Below are 22,058 nucleotides of genomic sequence, written 5' to 3' on the forward strand. Positions count from 1 at the left end.
TCATCCCACTGGGACCAGGGAGCCCAGGAACCAGAGTCCCAGGCTCTTGCCTGTGTTGGGCCTCCTCTGCCACCAGAGGGCGCCGCTGGCCGACTCCCTTCCACTAACCGCTCATCCCCGGAATGAGGGACGCACAGAGGGCGTGGTGCCGACTGCAAAACCGCTGTGCAGCCTCCGCCTCTGGGCTCAGGGCCGCGGGCGAGGACTTCCCGCTAAATAACCTGCCATAGCCCAAGGAGGAAACAAAAGTCACGTTAAAGCCTGCGAGGCCCAGCTCTTGGTTCAACGCTTACTCGGTGCGCATTGCGTCAACCCTGCGGTAGGAGGAGGCAGGGCCCGGGCTCGCCCCGCCCACCCCAGCTCACGTGACCAACACCGCGCTCTCGAGGCCGGAAGCGCCCGCGAGTCAGCGCGCGCGTTCTCGCGTTCCTAGGCGTCCGCGAAGATCCCCAAACTTCGGCCCCGTCGCGCGCTCGGGCTCGCGCTCGCGCTCGCTCCCGTGGTCCCGGGCCCCAAGCTTTCGGCGGTGTCTGCGCGTGCGCGCTGCTTAGCCTGGTCCCCGCCCCAAGCGCGCCGGGCTTCCAGGGCACCACAACCATGTGTTCGTTAGCTACCGGTGGGTATCCCCGGCCCCTCACCACCCGGTTCTCCCAGTCTCCCAATCCTCGCCTCAGTGGGGCTGGGGAAAGACTCTTCCCTCCCCCTGCGCCCTCTGGGACGCGGAGCCTGGGCGGTGAGGCCTTGCAGGGAAGGGGGGCAGGGCTGGTGAGGGCCGCCGGGGAGCGGGGCGAGGGGAGCGCTCTCCCGCGTGGCGGAGCCTTCTCCCCACCCCGCTCCTCGTGCGCGCGGTTCTCCCTGGCGTCCGAGGCAGGTCTGATCGTTTGTGTGTGCTAGGCGGCCGGGGCGCTGCGGAGGAGGAGGACCTGCCAGAGCTGTCAGACAGCGGTGACGAGGCCGCCTGGGAGGATGAGGACGATGCTGATCTCCCCCACGACAAGCGGCAGACCCCCTGCCTGTTCTGTGACAGGTTCGTCACCTCAGCGCCAGGCTCCGGTCCTGGGGCCCCCGGGCCGCGTGGGTCTGTGTGGTCTGCTCGTTTGGAGTCGAACCAGAGTGACGCGCCCGCGAATTCTTGAACTAGTGGTTTGGAGAGTGAGGGCTTGTTGAGATGGAAGACCCACAGTGGGATAGAGGGAGGAGCCATGAACTGAAAGCCAGGTTGTCTCCGACGGGCCTCAGTTTCCCCTTCTGTAAAATAACAGGGTTTTGGGCTGGATCTGTGGTTCCCACATCTGGTTCTGCACCTTTGTCACCCGAGACATTGAAAAAAATACAGATGCTACTGTGCAACTCATTCCTTCTGAATCACGGTTGGGGGCTAGGAATTCTCTGTTTTTACAAGGGCATTAGCTGAAGTGATTCTAATGAGTAACACGTTTGGGATGATCCCTCAGGACCCTTCCTGCTTTACTGTTCTGTAATTCTTTGACAAGTGGAGAACTTCTCAGGTGTAACACTTCATTTGAACCATTTAAAGAATCACCTTTCTTAGGTAGGGAATCCGCACCTGTTGAAGGGGAAGGCATTGATGCCGTTTCACTTAGGGAGAAAGAGACTGCAATATCAGTAATTCGTTTAAGGTCACAGAGCTGTAGTTTGTCTATATCCAAATTCATGTTCTTTCCACTTAAAAATCTGCCTCTTCGTCTCAAGTGTTGTCTTTGGCTGCTGTCCTGGGCAAGTGGGCATGAAAAAGGCCTGGTTGGCATTGGCCAGTGTTAATTTAAATAAACATCTTCCAGTTTCCTTTATAAATTTGGGCATGATGCTGGTTGGTGGTATATTAACTCCTCTTGATTTGTCGTTGTTCTCACGTGTAGTCTCATTTGGTTGATATAGAATGTCTACTGTATACTCCTGTTGTCATAAAATTTATTGAGCGTCGGTGATGTACTTGGTGATAGGCTGCATAAACACTGCAGAAATAATCTATCAGTAAACATTTGTTGAAACCTGCTGCACGTGTGAGGCATATAAAAGTGTAGCTTCTCTGCTGTATATTCCTACTTACATGTCCTTCAGTTTTGTAGGTCACATAATAAAGAGGCTTGGTCCTCACAGTGTCTATAATTCAAGTACTTTGGGAACACTACAAGATCACTTTGGAAATATGGTACTTTGGAAATATGCCAGCTGCAAAATTACATTTTATGCTTTATTTCTAAAAGCAGTTTGAGCTTTGGCAGTTCAGAGCCTCCAAAAGTAGAATTGACACTTAGAGGAGGAAAGAATCTTATGTAGGGAATTTTCATGTCTTGAGAAAAATAGAATCTATCAAAGGGAGTTCTCTTAAGAACCGTTTGATAATTTCAGTGCTATAAATTGGCAAATAAATTAACTTTAACATTTAATGGGTAGTTTGTTTTAGGTATAAAATTGGATTCAGAAGTACTAATTTTTTTTAGAGTTTCTGGGTTCCTAACATTTAGATGTACTTTTATATTCTCCTAATTGGAAATAAAACTAGAAACCAGAAGAGGGGGGAGTGTATATTTAACGTGATATCAATATTTAGACTTTTAGGTACTTTTCCATGAAGCTATTGCTTGATTTTTCAGATTGTTTACATCTGCTGAAGAAACATTTTCACACTGTAAGTCTGAGCATCAGTTTAACATTGATAACATGGTCCATAAACATGGTGAGTATTTTTTAGAATAAAGAAAATTTTGTATTTTTCCAGACCTTTCCTTTTCTAAACAAGTCTAATTATAGTGAAATATATAGCAACAGCCTATTATGAAAATGAAGTTCTTTTGACAAATGGCTTTTGAAGAAAGATAAGTCATTCTAGTAGATAAGATTCACTATATTTAAGCTTATACTGGCTTCACAAGTTAAAAAGGAAAAAGCTTGCCATGTGATTGCATTTTTGTTATATTAGAATTTGCAAGAACAAGAGAATATATTAGAATTAGGGAGAGCGAGGTAGAAGTAGGCTTTGGAAAAAAAGGTGGGTCATTACGAGAAAAGATAAATTACCAGTTCAAAGCATAACATGAACTTCAAGACATACAAGGCTGAATTTTATAGGGAGTTTGGTAAGACAGCATGAAAAAAGATTACTGAAATTAAGGTGGTAAGCAAAATATTTAGATGATGATTCTTTTGAAATGCATTTAAACATACTTACTGCTAAAGTCTTCTACTTCTTTAAATAGATATAAAAGACCTACACTATTCCACTAAAATTAACTAAATACAGAATTGGTTGTTTTGGCCCCTATATTTGCTAACAACTGGAAAGAACATTAGATAAACGTGATATAATATGTTTATAAATCATAAATTCAAGTGCACCTACTTTTGTAACCCATGGAAGACTTAGCCTCATTGGTTTTTTCCCCCATGTTTTTAATGTGCATTTTTAAACTGAGTTAGAATAATACTTTAAATATAATTTTGTATTTTTTTTCACTTATCAAATAGGAGTTTTTGTATGCCATCATACCCATTCTGTTTCTTTTTTTTCAAATTAAAATTCATTGGGATGACAATTGTTAGTAAAGTTACATAGATTTCAGGTGTACAATTTGTACATCATCTATATATCACATTGTGTATTCACCAGCCAGAGTCATTTCTCTTTCTATCACCTATATTTGATCCCCTTTACCCTCATCTACCACCTCCCTCCCTCCTTACCCTCTGGTAACCCCTAAACTATTGTCTATGTCTATGAGTTTTTGTTCCTTCATTTGTTTGTCTTGTTCTTTTGTTGTTTTCAGTTTTATATACCACATATCAGTGAAATCATGTGGTTCTATACTTTTTCTGTCTGACTTATTTCGCTTAGCATTATAATCTCAAGATCCATCCATGTTGTCGCTAATGGCACTATTTCATCTTTTCTTACTGCCAAAGAGTATATATATACCACAACTTTTTATCCATTCTTCTATCGAAGGACAGTTTGGTTGTTTCCATGTCTTGGCCACTGTAAAAGCTGCAATGAACATTGGAGCACATACCTATGTCTATATGGATAAATGTTTTCAGATTTTCTGGGTAGATACCCAGGGTCATATGGTAATTCTATTCTTAATTTTTTGAGGACCTCCACACTGCCTTCCATAGCAGCTGCACCAGTCTGCATTCCCACCAACAGTGTATGAGGGTTCCTTTTTCTCCACAGCCTCTCCAACACTTGTTACTATTTGTCTTGTTGATGATAGCCATTCTAACTGGGGTGAGGTGATAACTCATTGTGGTCTTTATTTGCATTCTCTGATGATTAGTGATGTAGAGCATTTTTTCATATGTCTGTTGGCCATTTGTATGTCCTCTGGAGAAATGTCTCTTCAGGTCCCCTGCTCATTTTCTAATTGGACTGATTTTTTTGTTGTTGAGTTATATGAGTTCCTTGTATACTTTGGATATTCGCCCCTTATCGGAGGCGTTTGCAAAATCTTCTCCCATTCATTTGGTTGCCTCTTTATTTTGCCAATGGTTTCTTTTGCTGTGCAGAAGCTTTTTAGTTTGATATAGTTCCATTCATTTATTTTAGCTTTTACTTCCCTTGCCTTTGGAGTCAAATTCATGAAATGCTCTTTGAATCCAAGGTCCATAAGTTTAGTACCTATGTTTTCTTCTATGCAGTTTATTGTTTCAGGTCTTATGTTTAGGTCTTTGATCCATTTTGAGTTAAATTTGGTACATGGTGACAGATAGCAGTCCAGTTTCATTCTTTTGCACATGGCTTTCCAATTCTGCCAGCACCATTTATTGAAGAGGCTTTTCTTTTCTCCATTGTATGCTTTTGTCTTTGTTAAATATTATCTGTCTGTATTTATGTGGGTTTATTTCTGGGTTCTCAGTTCTGTTCCATTGGTCTGTGTGTCTGTTTTTCTGCCAATACCATGCTGTTTTGATTGTTGTTGCCCTGTAGTACAAGCTAAAGTCAAGGAGTGTGATACCCCCAGCATTGTTCTTTTTTCTTAAGATTGTTTTGGCTATTTGGGGTCTTTTGTGGTTCCATACAAATCTGATGATTTTTTGTTCTGTTTCTTTAAAAACTGCCATTGGGATTTTGATGGGGATTGAATTATATCTGTATATTGCTTTGGGTAATATGGCCGTTTTAACTATGTTGATCCTTCCAATTCATGAACATGGAATGTCTTTCCATTTCTTTGTGTCTTCTTCAATTTCTTTTAAAAATGTCTTATGGTTTTCAGTATATAGGTCTTTCACATCCTTGGTTAAGTTTATTCCTAGGTATTTTATTCTTTTTGTTGCAACTGCAAAAGGAATTGTTTTTTTTTTATTTCTTTTTCTGAGATTTCATTGTTAGTATATAGGAATGCAATGGACTTTCGTACGTTGATTTTGTAGCCAGCAACTTCACTGTATGCATTTATTGTTTGTAATAGCTTTTTGGTGGAGTCTTTAGGGTTTTCTATTATATAGCATCATGTCATCTGCAAAAAGTGACAGTTTGACTTCTTCATTTCCAATTTGGATGCCTTTTATTTCTTTCTCTTGCTTTATTGCTCTGGCTAGGACTTCCAGTACTATGTTGAAAAGCAGAGGTGATAGGGGACAGCCTTGTCATGTTCCTGAACATAGAGCAAAGGGCTTCAGTTTTTCACCGTTCATTATGATATTAGCTGAGGGTTTGTCATATGTGGCCTTTATTATGTTAAGGTATTTTTCTTCTAAACCTAATTTATTAAGTGTAAAACATTTTGTATGCTGTTATGTTCCTCAGCAACATTTCTCAGGGCAAATAATAACTAGTTGGTTGGACATACTATTGCTTTCCCTTGTTTTAAATGATGCTTCATTTCTGGAAAGATAGGAGAACCAGAAAACAAGCCTCATTGGTTTTTAATTTGCATCATTTAACTAAATGTAAAGTTAGTATACTTTGTATACTTCATCTCCTGGCAAAATTATAATTTGGTAGGCACCATAAAATTGGGGATGTAGAAACTTTCGGCTTTAATATCAATTGCCCAATACTTGGTAAAATCAGTAACCTAATTTTCCTGATTTGTATTGTTTTTAGAAATGAGTTGAATTCTAAAAATTAATTTCCCAGTTTTTAGAAATGTAAGTAAAACATTTTAAAAACTATCCCCTATGGCTTTTTCTCAATTAAAGTTTTCAGAAGTATCAAAGTTACTGTTTCTAGTTCTCAATAAGAAATTAAAAATATTATAAGTTGTAGTTCAGGGCACAGAAACATTTTTTTTTTGTCTAACCAAGGAAGCCTCTATACAGCAGGTCAATTAAACGAAACTCATATTTTAAAATGGGTGAATTATCTTTTTTTTTCCCTTTAGGGCTTGAATTCTATGGATATATTAAACTAATAAATTTTATTAGACTTAAGGTAAGTTGGTAGCTTCATTTACCGTTTTGTTTAGAAAATAAAATGCCACTATCAATGGTGACTATCAATGCACTGATTTTTAACAGAATACAAGGAACTACTATATAAAGAACTGCTTTAAGTTTGGCAGATCATATTGGGGGAATCATGGACATTAGAAACTGCCATAACACACAGCACCAAATAAACAGATACATACTATGCTTAATCAGTGTCATTTTTAACTGCATCTAAGAGGAATCAATGTTATGTGAAAAAGTAATTCAGAATCAGATAAAGGGAAACATAGTATTTCTGTAAAGTCAGAAATAATTTCTAGTGTGATTTCAAGTACTGTGGTGCTCTGTTTTATTTTTCAAATACTTCGTTCTTTTTCTATTCTATTCAAATGAGTGCTTATATTGCCATTTCCTCTAGATCCAAACAGTTTAAAAATGTGCATTGAAACCATTGATCCAATTAAGTTAATGAAATGACAGGTGGACATAGACTTTTTAAATAGAGATTTTGTGTAATGTAGACATGATTTCCTTTTTTGTTTAATTTTCCTAGTTTTGGCTAGGGGAATTTTGTGATTACATGCAATGAAAAAAACATGCAATTATTTTTACATCCAGAATCCTACAGTTGAGTATATGAATTCCATATACAATCCAGTGCCTTGGGACAAAGAAGAGTATTTGAAGCCGGTACTAGAAGATGACCTTTTACTTCAATTTGGTAAGATGAACATATCCTTTGTGGAACATGTTTCAAGTATTATAACATACTTACAAAAAAGTAAACTCCATTTTATTCACTCACATTTTATTAGTTTTTCCCAATTGTCCTTTTCCTGTTCCAAGATCTCTTCCAGGATACCACAGTACATTTCATTGTCATGTCTCCTTAAGCCCCTCTTGACTATGAGTTTCTTAGACCTTCCTGTTTTTGATGACCTTGACAGTTTTGAGGAGTACTTGTGGACAGAAATTTAAAGTGGAATAGGATTTGCATAGTTAAAATATCTCCCCCAAGAAATGTGTTACCTACAGAAGGGATGTTAACTTTTCAGTGAAGAAGTCCTGCAGACACGACCACAACCAAGTGATCAAGGCAGGCATGAGTTTGAATCTTACATAGTTCCTTCATTTAATAGCCCTATGACTTTGGCTTGACTTCTCTGAATCTCTAGTCACTTGATTTCTCTGAAATTTATTTTTACCATCCATTAAAATAGGAACAGACATTTACATTTCAGGTTTGTTTTGAGGATGAAATGAGATGTAATGAATGAACTTGAAATATACCTGGTAATCAATAAATATTAGTTTTTTCCTTCTACTTCTTGTTTCTTCCTGGGTTTGGTTTTGTATGGTTAATGCTTATATATATGTTCAATTTAGCCAACTAATGAAAAACTTAGACTAACATTATGCTCTTTAAATTCAAATTGAGATTTTTTTTAAAATTCAAATTTATATTTCTATAAAGTGCTTTTACTAATTTTTTTCAGTTGGCTGCATAATAGTCACTTAGTAGATATTTATTCGTAACATATTTGTATGTACTTCATTGTTATAAGATGGCCTGGTAATAATGTCCATTTATTTCTTTAGATGTAGAAGATCTGTATGAACCGGTGTCAGTCCCATTCTCATACCCCAATGGACTCAGTGAAAATACCTCTGTTGTTGAAAAATTGAAACACATGGAAGCCAGGGCACTGTCTGCTGAAACTGCATTAGCTAGAATGCGTGAGGATCTGCAAAGAATGAAGTAATTTATCAATCTTATAGAAAATTAATTGTTTAGACCCCAAAATAATACAGCTAGTAACTAGATGGAATATGGTAAAACATTTCATATACTGGAAAGTACAATGTAGATATTTAATTTTAGTAATATTAAAGATACACAACATTTTTATACATTGTGGATAAAATTGATTAACATAAACTTCTGTAGTTTTACCTATTCTAATGTACTTCTTTGTAATTACTTTTATACTAATAGTAATTGTTCTGGGGAGTGTTGTCCTCTTACATGTTTTTGTTCTTTGATACTGCCTTCCTTCGAATTACCCTGTTTCTAACAGATTTCTCCATTTTATTTTTCCTCTCTTAGGCTTTTAAAGTGGAGAGATTCATATTTTTTAGTTTTGGGGAAAATATGGGATTGGAATTTTTGTTTTTAAAGAATCAAAGTATAATTATGACAAATATTGTTTAATCAGAAAACCAGATGCATAGCGTGGTTTTCTCTAATGAATTAACATTCTACTGGCTTAGTTCTCAGAATTTAATGTGCATGTGAATCACCTGGGGATCTTATTAAACTGTAGTTTCTGATTCGGGAGGTCTGGGGTAGGGCCTGAGATTCTGCATTTCTACCAAGTATACCTCTATTTTACCCATTGGATTTGTAAGTGGGTTGCTAGTGCCTGAGTACCCTTGGTTTGATGGTTTACCAGAATATTCAGCAGGAAGGATAGTATAGCTGATTATAGTTTCCCTTCCCTGTTTCTGAGATTTTATGCTGGGTAACCTAGTAACCACAGACTCTGTTGCCTGCCTCTTTGCCCTTCTCTCCCATGCGTACCTATAGATTCCTAATATGTTGTGATCAGAGAGGGAACTGAGTTTAGAGCTGGAGTGGATGGTGTTGGTATATGTAAGTAATTCTCAATTTGAGTCCACTTTCTGCCCGTGTAACCCTTCCAGGAGATAATAAGGTTTTAAAGAATATTAATAGTGTTGAAATAGATTACTACATTGATTCAGCTGCTAAAATAAGATTTTGGAATATGAGAAATAATAAAGTTGAATAAAGGTAATATGTTTATTTTATTCAGTTGAAAGATACAAACAGCTGTAATCTGCAGTTGGCAGTGCTTTTGTGTTTTACAGAAGGAATGCTTACAACTGGGTTTGAATATGCCATTGCTTAAGTAAGATCCAGCAGGGGGAGCTTTCAGTTGCTTAAGATAGAATGATTTAGAAGGTTCATCACCACCCCACACTCCACTCCCTCCCCCTTCCTCTTCTTCAACCTCTAGCCTTTCCCTTTTTCATGGTCCAATAAACCTGTCTCAAGGGTGTATTTCAAATTGATTACAGACAATTTGCTCAGGATTTTGTGATGAACGCAGATGTCAGAACCTGCTCGTCAACTACTGCCATTGCAGACCTCCAGGAGGATGAGGATGGTGTTTATTTCAGCTCATACGGGCATTATGGGATACATGAAGAAATGCTAAAGGTTAGAAAAGAGCACAAATGTGCCATATCCATACTAAAGGAAAAATAAAATAAAACAGGTTTTTAATACCTATGGTGTAGGACTGCTGCTTTTTTTTTGAGAACTGATTTTTAAATCTCTTTGGTGCTTTATAGCTCATTTTGGGTTGAAAAGATTACAGAAGCACCAAAGTCATTGTAAATTCTATTTAACATAATTATTAATCTTTATTATGAAATTACTTTTGCTTTAAATAGAACGTTGTAGAGAACAACGATGATTTTGTGTTCTTAAGATGAACTATTAAATAGAAACAAATCGTATGTTTACTTTTAACGTACAAAGGAAATTAATAATATTAGTGTTTTAAATAGTAATACTGACTTCAGTTTGGGCAAATAATAATTCTTTGGTACAAAGTTTAATTATAAATAATTCTCACAATTATTATGGCATAACTTTATTACATTTGAAATCATTGATATTTAGAAGAATTTTCTAAATTGGTCAAATCAGGTATTCAAGTTTGGTTGGTTTTAATTTTTATAATGGTAGTTTTATATTTTATTATGTATAGATTGTAAAATAGTAAGATGTAATGTTTTAATTCAGTAAAACTGAAAATTACTAGAGTAATACAAATGTTGGAACGTAAAAATTATTGAAAATTTTGGATGTTTGTCTCTGAATTTTAGATGCTGCTACCTTTTCTTAAAACAAACAAAAAATTCCTAAATCCTTCTTCAAAAGATTGTTTTATTTTATGGAAGCCCTAAGACTATACTCTCCTGAAACATATGAATTTAAAAATAACCAGGGATATTTAATAATATGTATATATTTTTTCATTCAGTTTTGCAGGATCAAAGAGTGGAGGTTTGCTGATTAATAGTAATTATAATTACTTGAGGTCTTTTAAAGCAGTACCATTTCATTTCTTTACTAATGACATGTCACGGTGGTTCTTTTTGTTGTCACTTGGGTAATGACATAGTATTACAGATAACAGTTATCTTATTATAAGTAATAAATTATTTTAAGTCCAGGGTGAATTTGTTTAAAAGAAATTGACTTACTCTGTTTTCTTTGTTAAAATTAATTTTATTGTGTCTAGAATATTTTCTTTAAAGGACTTAATCTAAGCCCATGTTTGTCAGTTTAAATCACCCCATCAATTTAAATGTCATGAACCTTTAATGCCTTTGGTATGGAAATTGTGTTGCATTTGTCAGGCAGATAAGGTTGAGACTCCCAGTAGATAGTATACGTGAGTGTCCTCAGTACAGTCATCAGGGAAATCCAGGTGGAGTACTTATTTCCAAGTCTGTGTTCTGGACACTTGTAGCTGTATATCAATAACTAAAGGCTCTTCACACCGGATCATATATCTTTAAGTCCTTGTGATGTACATATAGATTTAAGAAGTTTCAGTTTGAAGTTTTCAGTGCTATCTTTCCCCTTTTAGAGAATCATTCTAAGAATCCTTATTAATATAATCCTCCATAGCTGTTGCATAATGTGATTACCTCTCCTTGGAGATGGCTTGATTAAATGTTCCTAGGAAATATGGATATGTTCCATTCAAAAAGAGCTATTTCTCCATTTTATATTTTGCTAACGCATGTACTGTGGATGAAGAGGAAAAGTACCTTATATTAAGCAATATTTTTTGTTTCTTATCAAAACAATTCTTAGCATACATAATCTGTTCAAGGTTGTGCTACTGCCAGAATTTCACCTGATATTTAGAAATAATTTAAATCGAGCAACCATATATGCAGGACTTATTTTTATGCTTAGAATTGGCCTTGCTTTTATAGGAATATTATTTGGGTTTTTTTTGTTGCTTAATCTTAGATATTTTAATGACACCACTTTGGCATATGTTGGAATTATATTGTATATGAAGTGTGTGATCTTAAGTTGTGATTTTATTTCCTGGAGTTAAGATGCAGATAATTTTTTGAATTCTAGAGATGCAGTTGATAGAGGGATAGATTACATGAACTTTGAAATCCTGTGCCACTTTAGAGTCATTGTTGACTAATCTTACACGTCTGAAGTGCATCACTCTTTTTTGCTAAGAAAAACATCCTTCATCCTGGTGATGGACATTTATCTTAGCTCATAGTACCATTAAATAAGTTTTCTTTACTGCATTCTCCTCGTTGAATCTGCTGCTGACTCATGCATTCTGTTCACTTTCATGAGCCTATACGTTTAAAACATACTGTTATTTATAGTATATGTAAACTTTATAGTATGTAACTTTTCTGTTGTCTTTAGTCTCATTCTTAAAATTTTTTTATATTCGTAGGAATAATTCCATGACCCTTTACTAGTCTTAAAAGATTATCTTGCTTTTTAGTATTAGAGCTCTGATTTTATTCTTCTGTGTTTTTCAGTTTTAAAGGTTGGTGCAATGATAATTTTTTTCTGTTTATCACCTTATTTTGTATTGAAGTGTTAATCTTTTGTTAGAAAAAGTTTTTAAAAATGGTTATAAGGGCTATTTTATTTTCTTGCATTTTCATGTTTAATGGATTTTTCTTTGAAAAATTCAGTTACTAAATTGAAACTCTGCTAGGTCCAATGCACTGTTTGGTATACTTTGAATTTCATTGCACCAGGGTGATCATATGAACAAAAACAGATGGATATATAGGAAGAGCCCAGATGAAGGATTGTAGTCGAGCCGAGCAGCAGTGCATGAACTTAGGACAGGAGTTGGGATGTTTGTGATTAAGTTGGAGCCGTGGTGTGGCAGTGTGATTGGTGAGAGCTTTCTGAGTGACTGCCTTCTTGACTGATGTTCATCTCTTGTAGGGTTTGTTGTGTCAGCAAAAATCACTGGTTATGGTGTAAGGAGAGTATAAAAATGGTAAAAATGTATGAAATACTATGTTGTTTTAAAAAAAGACAGTTTTAAAATCAGTTAATTAATATGTGTGAATTTATTTAAACATTAGATTTTTTTTTAATACTTAAAAAATTACTTAAGAATTACTTTCTTAAAATCTTTCCGGGAAAGATTTAATAAGCCTGATTTGAAATTTTGTTTGTAAAGCCATTAGAAATAATTCTATCTGAAAGCATGGAATTAATTATGGAATACCCCCTTTTTAGATTTAGTAATTATGTAAAACGACTTGTTTTTTAATTTAAGACTTCCTTTATATATTTTTTAAATCCAAATATTGGCATAACAAATATTGGTAAAACATTTTGGGAGCAGGTATGGATTGTATACATTTTATATCATAGCATTTGGTGTACTATTTTCCGTTTTACCTAGTGTGAAACCCAAAAGTAGAATTCCCAGTCTGAGATGTTTTGTCATACTCATTTTATTCAGTTGGCAGCAGAGCCCTCCCTATGTCTCAACTGAGGTAATTTAAAAGGGAATCAGCTCTGCTTATGAACCAACGTAAATATTAGCATTCAGTGACTGCCTTGGTCCTGTGAGACTCCAGAGCGTGGAAGTCTCATAAATGTGGGCTGCAGGGCTCAAATGATTTACTTGTAAACTTACAGGCTTTTAAGGATCATTTCCTACTGCAGACATTTGTAGAAACAAAACAGGATTATAAATCAGATAGGTGCTGACAAATGGCTTTCTGAGAAAAGCTATACTCAATTTAGCTTCATTTTTCATATATAACTGTAACTTTATCTTGTTTTTTTTTTCTTTGATATTTAATATAACTCTAATGCAGGGAGTCAGGCTCTAGATTCTTGGCCCAAGGAGCAAAATATCCTGTTCATCTTCTGTTAGCTTTAATTATCAGTTGAAGTCTTATAATGACAATGCATGTCAAGGCGAAGTGTGTACATTTTGAAGAACTTAGATTTCATTTGACTTTCAGTGATGTTCTTAAACTTTTTTGTGTGTGTTGTTACTAGTTCTGTTCCTTATTGTTTTCTTTTAGGAAAACAAAATTAACCTTGGGGTTTTCCAGGCAACAAGTAGCTATGGAAACAAGGAATGTGTGATAAAATAGAAAATATCTTCCTAAAAAAATTTTTGTTTGTTCAGACTATTCTGTAAACATAACGTTTTCCCTCTCCATCCTAGGACAAAGTACGAACAGAAAGTTACCGTGATTTTATATACCAAAATCCACATATCTTCAAAGACAAGGTGAGTAGCGTAGGCTACAGAATTGTACATTTCATGTGGACCTTAGGTGGTAGAAATCCTCTCTTGAGTCATCATTGTGATAATAGCTGATTTACTGTACTCTGGCTTTATTTCATGGAAGACTTTTATGATGCTGCTCTTTGGGGCAGAATACTGATAATAGAAATGCTGATTGATCAGTGTATTTTTTAAAACAAATCAGTAATTACAGTGATACGGCTTAGTTAAACTTTGGTTATCTAGGTAATATTGCTTAGACCATATTTTTGATTTACTGTGATTCCTGTGGATTTCAACTGTATCAGGTAAGCCTCATACCAAAGCACACTTTTAATTATTATTCTAGTTTGTGTTAATTAGTTAAAAATTAATAATTTGAAGAAGTTATTGATAAATATGGGGCTAATATTGTAAGGTAGAGTTTATTTTATATGCTTTCTTTTAAGACTTCATTTATTTACCCCTTTATGAGACACATTGTTTTACTATTAGTCTTAATACCACCTCAGGTTATTTCAAAGATGATCTTTCACACTGTGTGTGTGTGTGTGTGTGTGTGTGTGTGTGTGTGTAATTTGTGTAATTTGGTTTTCCTCTCGTGAACTTTTTTCATTTTTTTCTTCTTCCTTCCCTCCCTCTCTACATTGGCAAGGTTACCTCTAAAGTTCAGGTTTTCTGTTTGTTCTGCCTTATTGGAAGTTAGTCCACTAATTTAGTCAGTATTATCATCTCTGCCACGTGTTTACCTTTGCTTGGGAATTTTTCCCCACTCTTTTCACTTCAAGAACACATATATTTATAACATCAGTTTTTCATAATTCCCCTTTCACCTCCATTTTAAAAGATACTTCTGTAAGGTTATTTCATGGGCGTAACATGGTATTGCAGTAGTGTCTGACAACCTTTCTATTTTGAAAAATCTCTTTCCTGATTTTTATATTGTTTGGAATATAATATAGATCGGCTTTTCATTTTCCATACCTGTTTCCTAAGAGTAGTGTTTCACTTGTGACTTAGCTGAGTTGCACAGTGAAATTTATATGATGCTCTGATATCTTTTGGCCAAAGCATTACCTGTCATGAACGGTTTATGACGGTGTGTGTCTGTTTTTGCTGATTCTGATTTTGCTGATTTTGATTTTGCATTATAGACAAATAGGTGATTTCATTTTTTAAATCTTAGGTTTTATCCGTTCTTTGTACTTAGCTTTTTTGTATGCTATTTATGTTAGCACAGCAGAGACTAAGATATTTTAAAATTAAATTTATTGGGGTGACATTGGTTAGTAAAATTATATAGGTTTCAAGTGTACAATTCTGTAATACATCATCTATATATTGCATTGTGTGTTCACCACCCAGAGTCAGTTCTCCTTCCATCTCGATCTCCTTTTCCCTCTTCTACCACCCACCTCCCCGCTTACCATCTAGTAACCACTAAACTGTTGTCTGTGAGACTAAGAATTTTTTTATAGTTAGTTTTCATATTTGTACTAAGTGCTGGAAAAATTTTATTTAATATGTGTGTCTAAAATATGTGAAGCAAATATGTTACTATTAGAGAAATTTTGCTTTATATTTATAGTTAGATTATGCCCAGATTTTTATTTTATTTTTCCTTAATATGTTGTGTAGAAATTAAGCATGTACTGATCTAGGAATCACTAGTCCTGCCTGGCTTCTCAGGAACCAGCTATATAATTTTAGATAAGTGGTGAATCTCTTTGAGCCTCATCTGTAAAATGACTTCTTTAAACCTTCTGGTTCTAAACTTTTATGATTTTCGTTATTATAAAAAAAGCACCATCATTGACTTTCTTTGAGCCATCTTTTCTTCATGCTTTTTGGTATGCATAATATAAGAATTTGTTAAGTGAAAGGAAGTTAGAAGTTATTTTTTCAATGTGCTCCTGAATACTGAAAATGCTGAAAAGGCACAAGTATAAGGTTAATCATTGAGAAATTAAGTAATCATGAATATTTCTATGTATATGGAACACATCTTACTGGGTTCATAGAACTTTTACACAGTCACTGTCCGCTTCTCATTTTTTATTTGTAATAGTATTACAGAAATGTAGTATATATATTATATATTTGCAGACAAAATACATGACCATGGAAAACATATAATGTTTAATTAGTGTTCTACTTATTGCTCTTACTGAAGACATTAAATCTGCCAAAGTCAGAAAAGGGCTTATTAATAGGTTGGGAGGATATTTTTTTAGTACTTTGTCTAAAATGCTTTCATTTAACTTATCAGTATATAAGTAGTTTTGCTTGGCATTTACGGTTTCTCAAAATTATACTGTAACGTAAAATATTACACATATCAATTTCTAACTCCTTCATGCAGATTCAGGTTAAAATTTTCTGTAATTAAAAATACTAAATAAGATACTGTGTTTCCCCGAAAATAAGACCAGGTCTTATATTAATTTTTGTTTTAAAAGACGCATTAGGGCTTATGTTCAAGGAATGTCATCCTGAAAAATCATGCTAGGGCTTATTGTCTAGTAAGGTCTTATTTTCGGGGAAACACAGTAGATCTTTCATATTTTTAAATGATTTCGGATACTTTATTATACTATGGCTGCAGATTTAGAAAAATACTACTATATATTTAAATAGCACTTGACAGTGCTATTTAGGTTACTTTCATACATGTTGTCTCATTATTGCTATGCAGCATTCCTACAACTAAGCAGGCTAAGTGTTTATCTTCATTTTACACCTGAGGAAACTTGAAACCAATAGCGTAATTGACTTGCCCTAAAACAGGCCATTACAATCTTGAGAAATAAGGACAAAGTGGGAGGTATAACGATATCTGACATCAAATTATACTACAAGTCTACAGTAATAAAAACAGCATGGTACTGGCATAAAAACAGACACATTGATCAATGGAACAGAATAGAGAGCCCAGAAATAAATCCATGCCTATATGGTCATTTAATCTACGATAATGGAAGCAAGAATTTACGGTGCTTATAGTTAAAAATGTATTCCTTCCCCACTTCTTTCCTTTCTCCATCCATCCCTTCCTTCTGTCTCCTTTCCTTCATTCCTTTCTTAATATTGTTTCAGTTCACAAAGTTCCTGTGGAGGCCATATCATTTCTGAGTTAATTTAACTTTGGGTGGCATTTAATCGTGTTATTACCCTCTCATAATTAATTTCTACTTGTTGAAGAAACCCAGATGCCTTCTTTATGCTTTGATTATTATCTACAGATAAAATTGGTTTTTCTTTATTTTTAAAAAAAAGTGACTTAAATTTCATCATTTTATAAATGTTAGTTTATTCTGTTATCATTTCTATCTCTTTGATTGTATCAAGTTTTAGTTTATTTCCTCAGTTACCTAATTCTGAGCTAAATATGGTAAATAATTAATGCACAGTGAAAAATATAATTTAAACGTAGGCTTTAGAAGCAGATTGACTTATGTTTGAATGCTAGCTTTACAAATTACCAGCTATATTGTCCTGTGCCTGTTGCTTTCCCTCTCTGAAGTTCACTTTCCTCATTTGCAAAATGAGGATTAAATAAGAATTATATGTATATAACTATATACATAGACATATAAATAATATATGTTTGTGTGTGTATGTAATAGTCTTACAAAAGAATGCATACTCTAATTGGAGTATATGATACATATCTTTTTGTAGTTGGCTTTCATCACTCCTCAGTTTTTTTAGAGATAATTCTTTACTAACATTCTTTTTTTTTTTAAGATTTTATTGGGGGAAGGGGAACAGGACTTTATTGGGGAACACTGTGTACTTCCAGGACTTTTGTTCCAAGTCAAGTTGTTGTCCTTTTAATCTTAGTTGTGGAGGGCGCAGCTCATCTCCAGGGCCAGTTGCCATTGCTAGTTGCAGGGGGCACAGCCCCCCATTCCTTGCGGGAGTGGAACCGGCAACCTTGTGGTTGAGAGGATGCGCTCCAACCAACAGCCATCCGGAGTTCAGCGGCAGCTCAGCTCAAGGTGCCGTGTTCAATCTTAGTTGCAGGGGGCGTAGCCCACCATCCCTTGCAGAACTCGAGGAGTTGAACTGGCAACCTTGTGGTTGAGAGCCCACGGGCCCATGTGGGAATCGAACTTCGGAGTTAGGAGCATGGAGCTCTAACCACCTGAGCCACCGGGCCGGCCCCTTAACATTCTTTTAATGGCTCATGTAGCCAATGTAAGAATGTCCATAAATTGTTTTAATTTTTTATATTAGAAACAATGCTGCAAATGAAAATACGAAATATTAGAAATCTTTTTACATGTGTGAGAGTCCAATAATAAGATAAATTTCTAGCGGTGGACTCCCTGGGTCATAAAGGTTACACCCTAGATGGTGTTAGTGCTGCCAGCTTGTCTCTCTAAACAGTGCATGAATGTGGATATTCCCAAGCACCGCTGTTAAAGCAGTATGCTATCAAACTTCTAAATTTCACCCCAACTTCTTATTTTTCGTTTTTTTAATTTTGTAAATACTTTATTTCAATGAAAATTTCTGGGAACTTATCACTATTATGTTACAGATTTTTCCATTTTATTACCATTTTATGCCATGTACTATTTCAAACCGATGTGCTATAACCATACTATAAATGTACCTGCTATTTATTACAGTATTTTCTTGCTGTTGTGGTTAATACATTTTATTTGTAACTATAAAAAATACTTTATTTTTGTTTGTAATGATGTTGTATAGGTTGCATCTTAAAACTCTTGAACTTTCTGTGTGTAAAGTAGTTGTTAAAATGTGCTGACTCACCCAGACAGGCCACATGCACAGGAGCAGTCACATTTTCCCTACGAAACCACTGGGCCTTGTCCCTCTTGGAGGGGGCAGAGGACAGCTGACACAGAGTAGTAGCCTTTTTACAACTTTATTTCTTCAGTGGAAATCTGGCTGTTTAGATTTTTTTCTCTTCTGCAGTGAGTTCTGGTAAATTTATTTTCAGAATATAATGGAATAAAGGGTTTCATTTATAATAGTAAACAATACAGAAGATAAAATACATTGGAAAAAACTAATGTATGGGATTTATATGAAAAAGTTTTAAACAACCCTGAAGAACATAACAGGTGATTTAAATAAATTGAACATCATACCCTGTTCTTTTTTTTTTTTTTTTCAGTTTCAGGTGAACAAAACAATGTTACAGTTAGACATTTATACCCCTCACAAAGTGATACCCCCCCCCAATCTACTACCCCTCTAACATGGTATATAGCTGTAATAGTTCCTCTGACTTTATTCCTTATGCTGTACTCCACATCCCGTGACTATATACATATACATATATATGTGTGTATTTTATATATATATATTAAAGTATAGTTGACATTCAATATTGTTCAGCTTCAGCTTCAGGTGCACACTGTAGTGATCAGGCATCTACACCATCCCTGAGGTGGTCTTTCTAATAAAACAAGTGTCCATCGGATACCCTACAAAATCTTTACAACATTATTGATTATATTCCCCAAACTGTCTTTCATATCCCTGTGGCAATACTGTGGCTACCAATTTGTACTTTGTAATCCCCTCACCTTCTCCCCCATCCCCCCCCACTGTCTAGCAACCATCAGTTTTTTGTCTATATCTTTGAAACTGTTTCTGTTTAGTTTGCTCATTTATTCTGTAATTTAGATTCCACATACCGTGTTTCCCGAAAAATAACACCTAACCGGAAAATAAGCCCTAGCATGATTTTTCAGGATGACATCCCCTGAACATAAGCCCTAATGTGTCTTTTGGAGCAAAAATTAATATAAGACCCAGTCTTATTTTCGGGGAAACACGGTATAAGCGGGATCATATGGGATTTTTCTTTCTCTGTCAAGTCATACCATGTTCTTGAATAGGGAAAATGAAAATAAAATTGTCCGTTTTCCCTAATTTATAATTTTAACTCAATCCCCATAAAAATGCTAAGCCTTTTTAAAAATCTATACAAGCTGATTTCTCTTGTTCTTATGGAAGAATAAACATACAACATTATCCAGAAACACTGAAACAATTTTGCAGGGAGGTCGAACCAGCCTTACAAGATATTAAAACATTCTGTAAACTTCTGTAATTAGAATAATTGCTGGCACATGATTTATAGATTAGTGGAGCAGAATAAAAATTCAGAAATAGACCACAAAATACACAGAAATTTTAGTGAATGTTAAAGGATCTTGTCTTTGTCCCTTTGGGTTGCTGTAACAAAAATACCATAAACTGAGTGGCTCATAAACAACAGGAATTTATTTTTCACAGTTCTGGAGGTTGGGAAGTCCAAGATCAGGTACTAGCTGATTCTGAGGGCTCCTTTGTGGTTCATAGACATGGCTTCATGCTGTAGGTCCTTACATGGTGGGGGAGGGCAAAGGAGCTCCCGGGAGCCTCTTTTATCATATAAGGGTACTAATGCCGTTCCCGAGGGCTGTGCTCTCATGACCTCCCGAAGGCCTCAGCTTCTAATCCCATCACCTTGGGGGTTACGGGTTAGTATGTGAATTTGGGGAGGACACAAACATTCAGACCATAGCAGTTGTATGTCAAATCAGTTGGGGAAACAAGCTATTTAATAACATGTTGAAAGAATTGGTTAGCCATCTGAACCATAAAGTTGGAACCATTCCTCTTAGTGTATACCATGATAAAAAAACAAACTGTATTAATGAAACTATAAATGTACTAGAAGGAAATGAGGATGAAATAGAATGAATTATGGGAGAATATGGGGAAGGTCAGTCTAATTATAATCAAAATCCAGAAGCCATAAACGAAAAGATTAATGAGTTTGACTATAAGTAAAGAATTTCTGCATAGCAAAAATCACTGTAAGCAGAATCAAAAGACGACAAAAATATATGCTGAGAAGAAACATTACAAGTCATAATATAGAAGTATAATTTCCTTAATTTGTAAAGAACTCTTATTTGGCAAGATTTTTATAGGAAAAATTTGATTAAAAAAAGACTAACAACTCAGTGGAATAATGGAAAAAGGATATAAGTAGATAGTTCACATAAAGAGAAGTACAGATGGCTCTACAGCATATGGAATGATGCTAAACCTCATGATAACGGAAATGCGTGTTAAAACTAGACCAGTATATCATTTTGTATTTGTTAAATTGGCAGAAATCTGAAAGTTTGCTTATCTTTTCCATGGGGTAGTCTCACCTATGAGGAAATTGGCACTTAACACATTGCTGGTTGGAGTCTTCATGAGTAGAGTTACCCGATGGAGGATAATTTGGTTATGTCTAGCAGGATTATAAACATGTATACTCTCTGACACAGTATTTTCACAGTGCTTTTACTTCTAGGAATATATTCTTTAGATTTACTCATGTGTGAATGAGGTTAGATAGGGACTTATTTACAGTATTGATTGTCATAGTAAAATTTAAAAAACTATATATCTCTCAGTAGAGAAGTGGATCAGTAGATTATGGTACGGCCATAATATGGAATCCTACACAGCTACCTCATAAGAGAAAGAAGTTCTATAAACTGATAGGAAAGATCTCTAAAATTCATTGTCAAATAAAAAAAAAAATGTGTAGCATAGTGGGTTTAATACAAGGTCAGACAATTAAGTTCGTGAACTTATCCTAGAAAAAGTGCTCATACCTCATTGCTGAATATCACTACAGTCACCTTCGAAGTACTCCCCTTGGGAAGCTATGCACCGACGCCAATGCCTAGTTCCAATGCAGAGCAATTTTGGAACTCTTTTTCTGTAATGGCCATCAGAGCTGTCATCATATTACCCTTGATGTCCTGAATGTCATCAAAATGGCTTCCTTTCAATATTTCCTTTATCTTCAGGTAAAGAAAGAAGTCATTGGGGGCCAGATCAGGTGAGTAGGGAGGGTGTTCCAATACAGTTATTTGTTTACTGGCTAAAAGCTCCCTCACAGACAGTGCCGTGTGAGCTGGTGCATTGTCGTGATGCAAGAGCCATGAATCGTTGGTGAAGAGTTCAGGTTGTCTAACTTTTTCATGTAGTCTTTTCAGCACTTCCTTATAGTCAAGTTGGTTAACTGTTTGTCTAGTTGGTACAAATTCATAATGAATAATCCCTCTGATATCAAAAAACATTAGCAACAGTGTTGCGACAAGTTCACGAACTTAATTGTCAGAGCTTTGTATGCTTCCATTTGTATAAAAAGGGGAAGGGAAAACATATATTGCATTGTATATGCATAGGAATTCTCTTGTAGGATAAATAAGATACATGCTTTTAACTATGTGAATATATTACTTAGTGAAAAAAAATAAAATAATTGTT

The 22,058-nt window shown here is 35.6% G+C and overlaps 1 protein-coding gene across 2 annotated transcripts in view; it reads left to right on the forward strand.

The window, feature by feature from the left end:
- The first annotated feature begins 399 nt into the window (after window positions 1-399).
- PRMT3 (protein arginine methyltransferase 3) overlaps window positions 400-22,058 on the forward strand; it is a 126,775-nt gene continuing 105,116 nt past the window's right edge. The window contains exons 1-8 of one of the 2 annotated variants that reach the window (XM_019742634.2): window positions 400-616; window positions 895-1,027; window positions 2,619-2,701; window positions 6,348-6,397; window positions 7,015-7,117; window positions 7,996-8,155; window positions 9,496-9,637; window positions 13,692-13,757. In XM_019742634.2, the coding sequence (XP_019598193.2) occupies window positions 598-616; window positions 895-1,027; window positions 2,619-2,701; window positions 6,348-6,397; window positions 7,015-7,117; window positions 7,996-8,155; window positions 9,496-9,637; window positions 13,692-13,757 (756 nt within the window). In that variant the 5' untranslated portion in view covers window positions 400-597. The remainder of the gene's footprint in view (window positions 617-894; window positions 1,028-2,618; window positions 2,702-6,347; window positions 6,398-7,014; window positions 7,118-7,995; window positions 8,156-9,495; window positions 9,638-13,691; window positions 13,758-22,058) is intronic. The other variant, XM_074336134.1, reaches the window with a different exon arrangement.

Source organism: Rhinolophus sinicus, linkage group LG06 (genome assembly GCF_036562045.2).
Source record: "Rhinolophus sinicus isolate RSC01 linkage group LG06, ASM3656204v1, whole genome shotgun sequence".
NCBI lineage: Eukaryota > Metazoa > Chordata > Mammalia > Chiroptera > Rhinolophidae > Rhinolophus > Rhinolophus sinicus.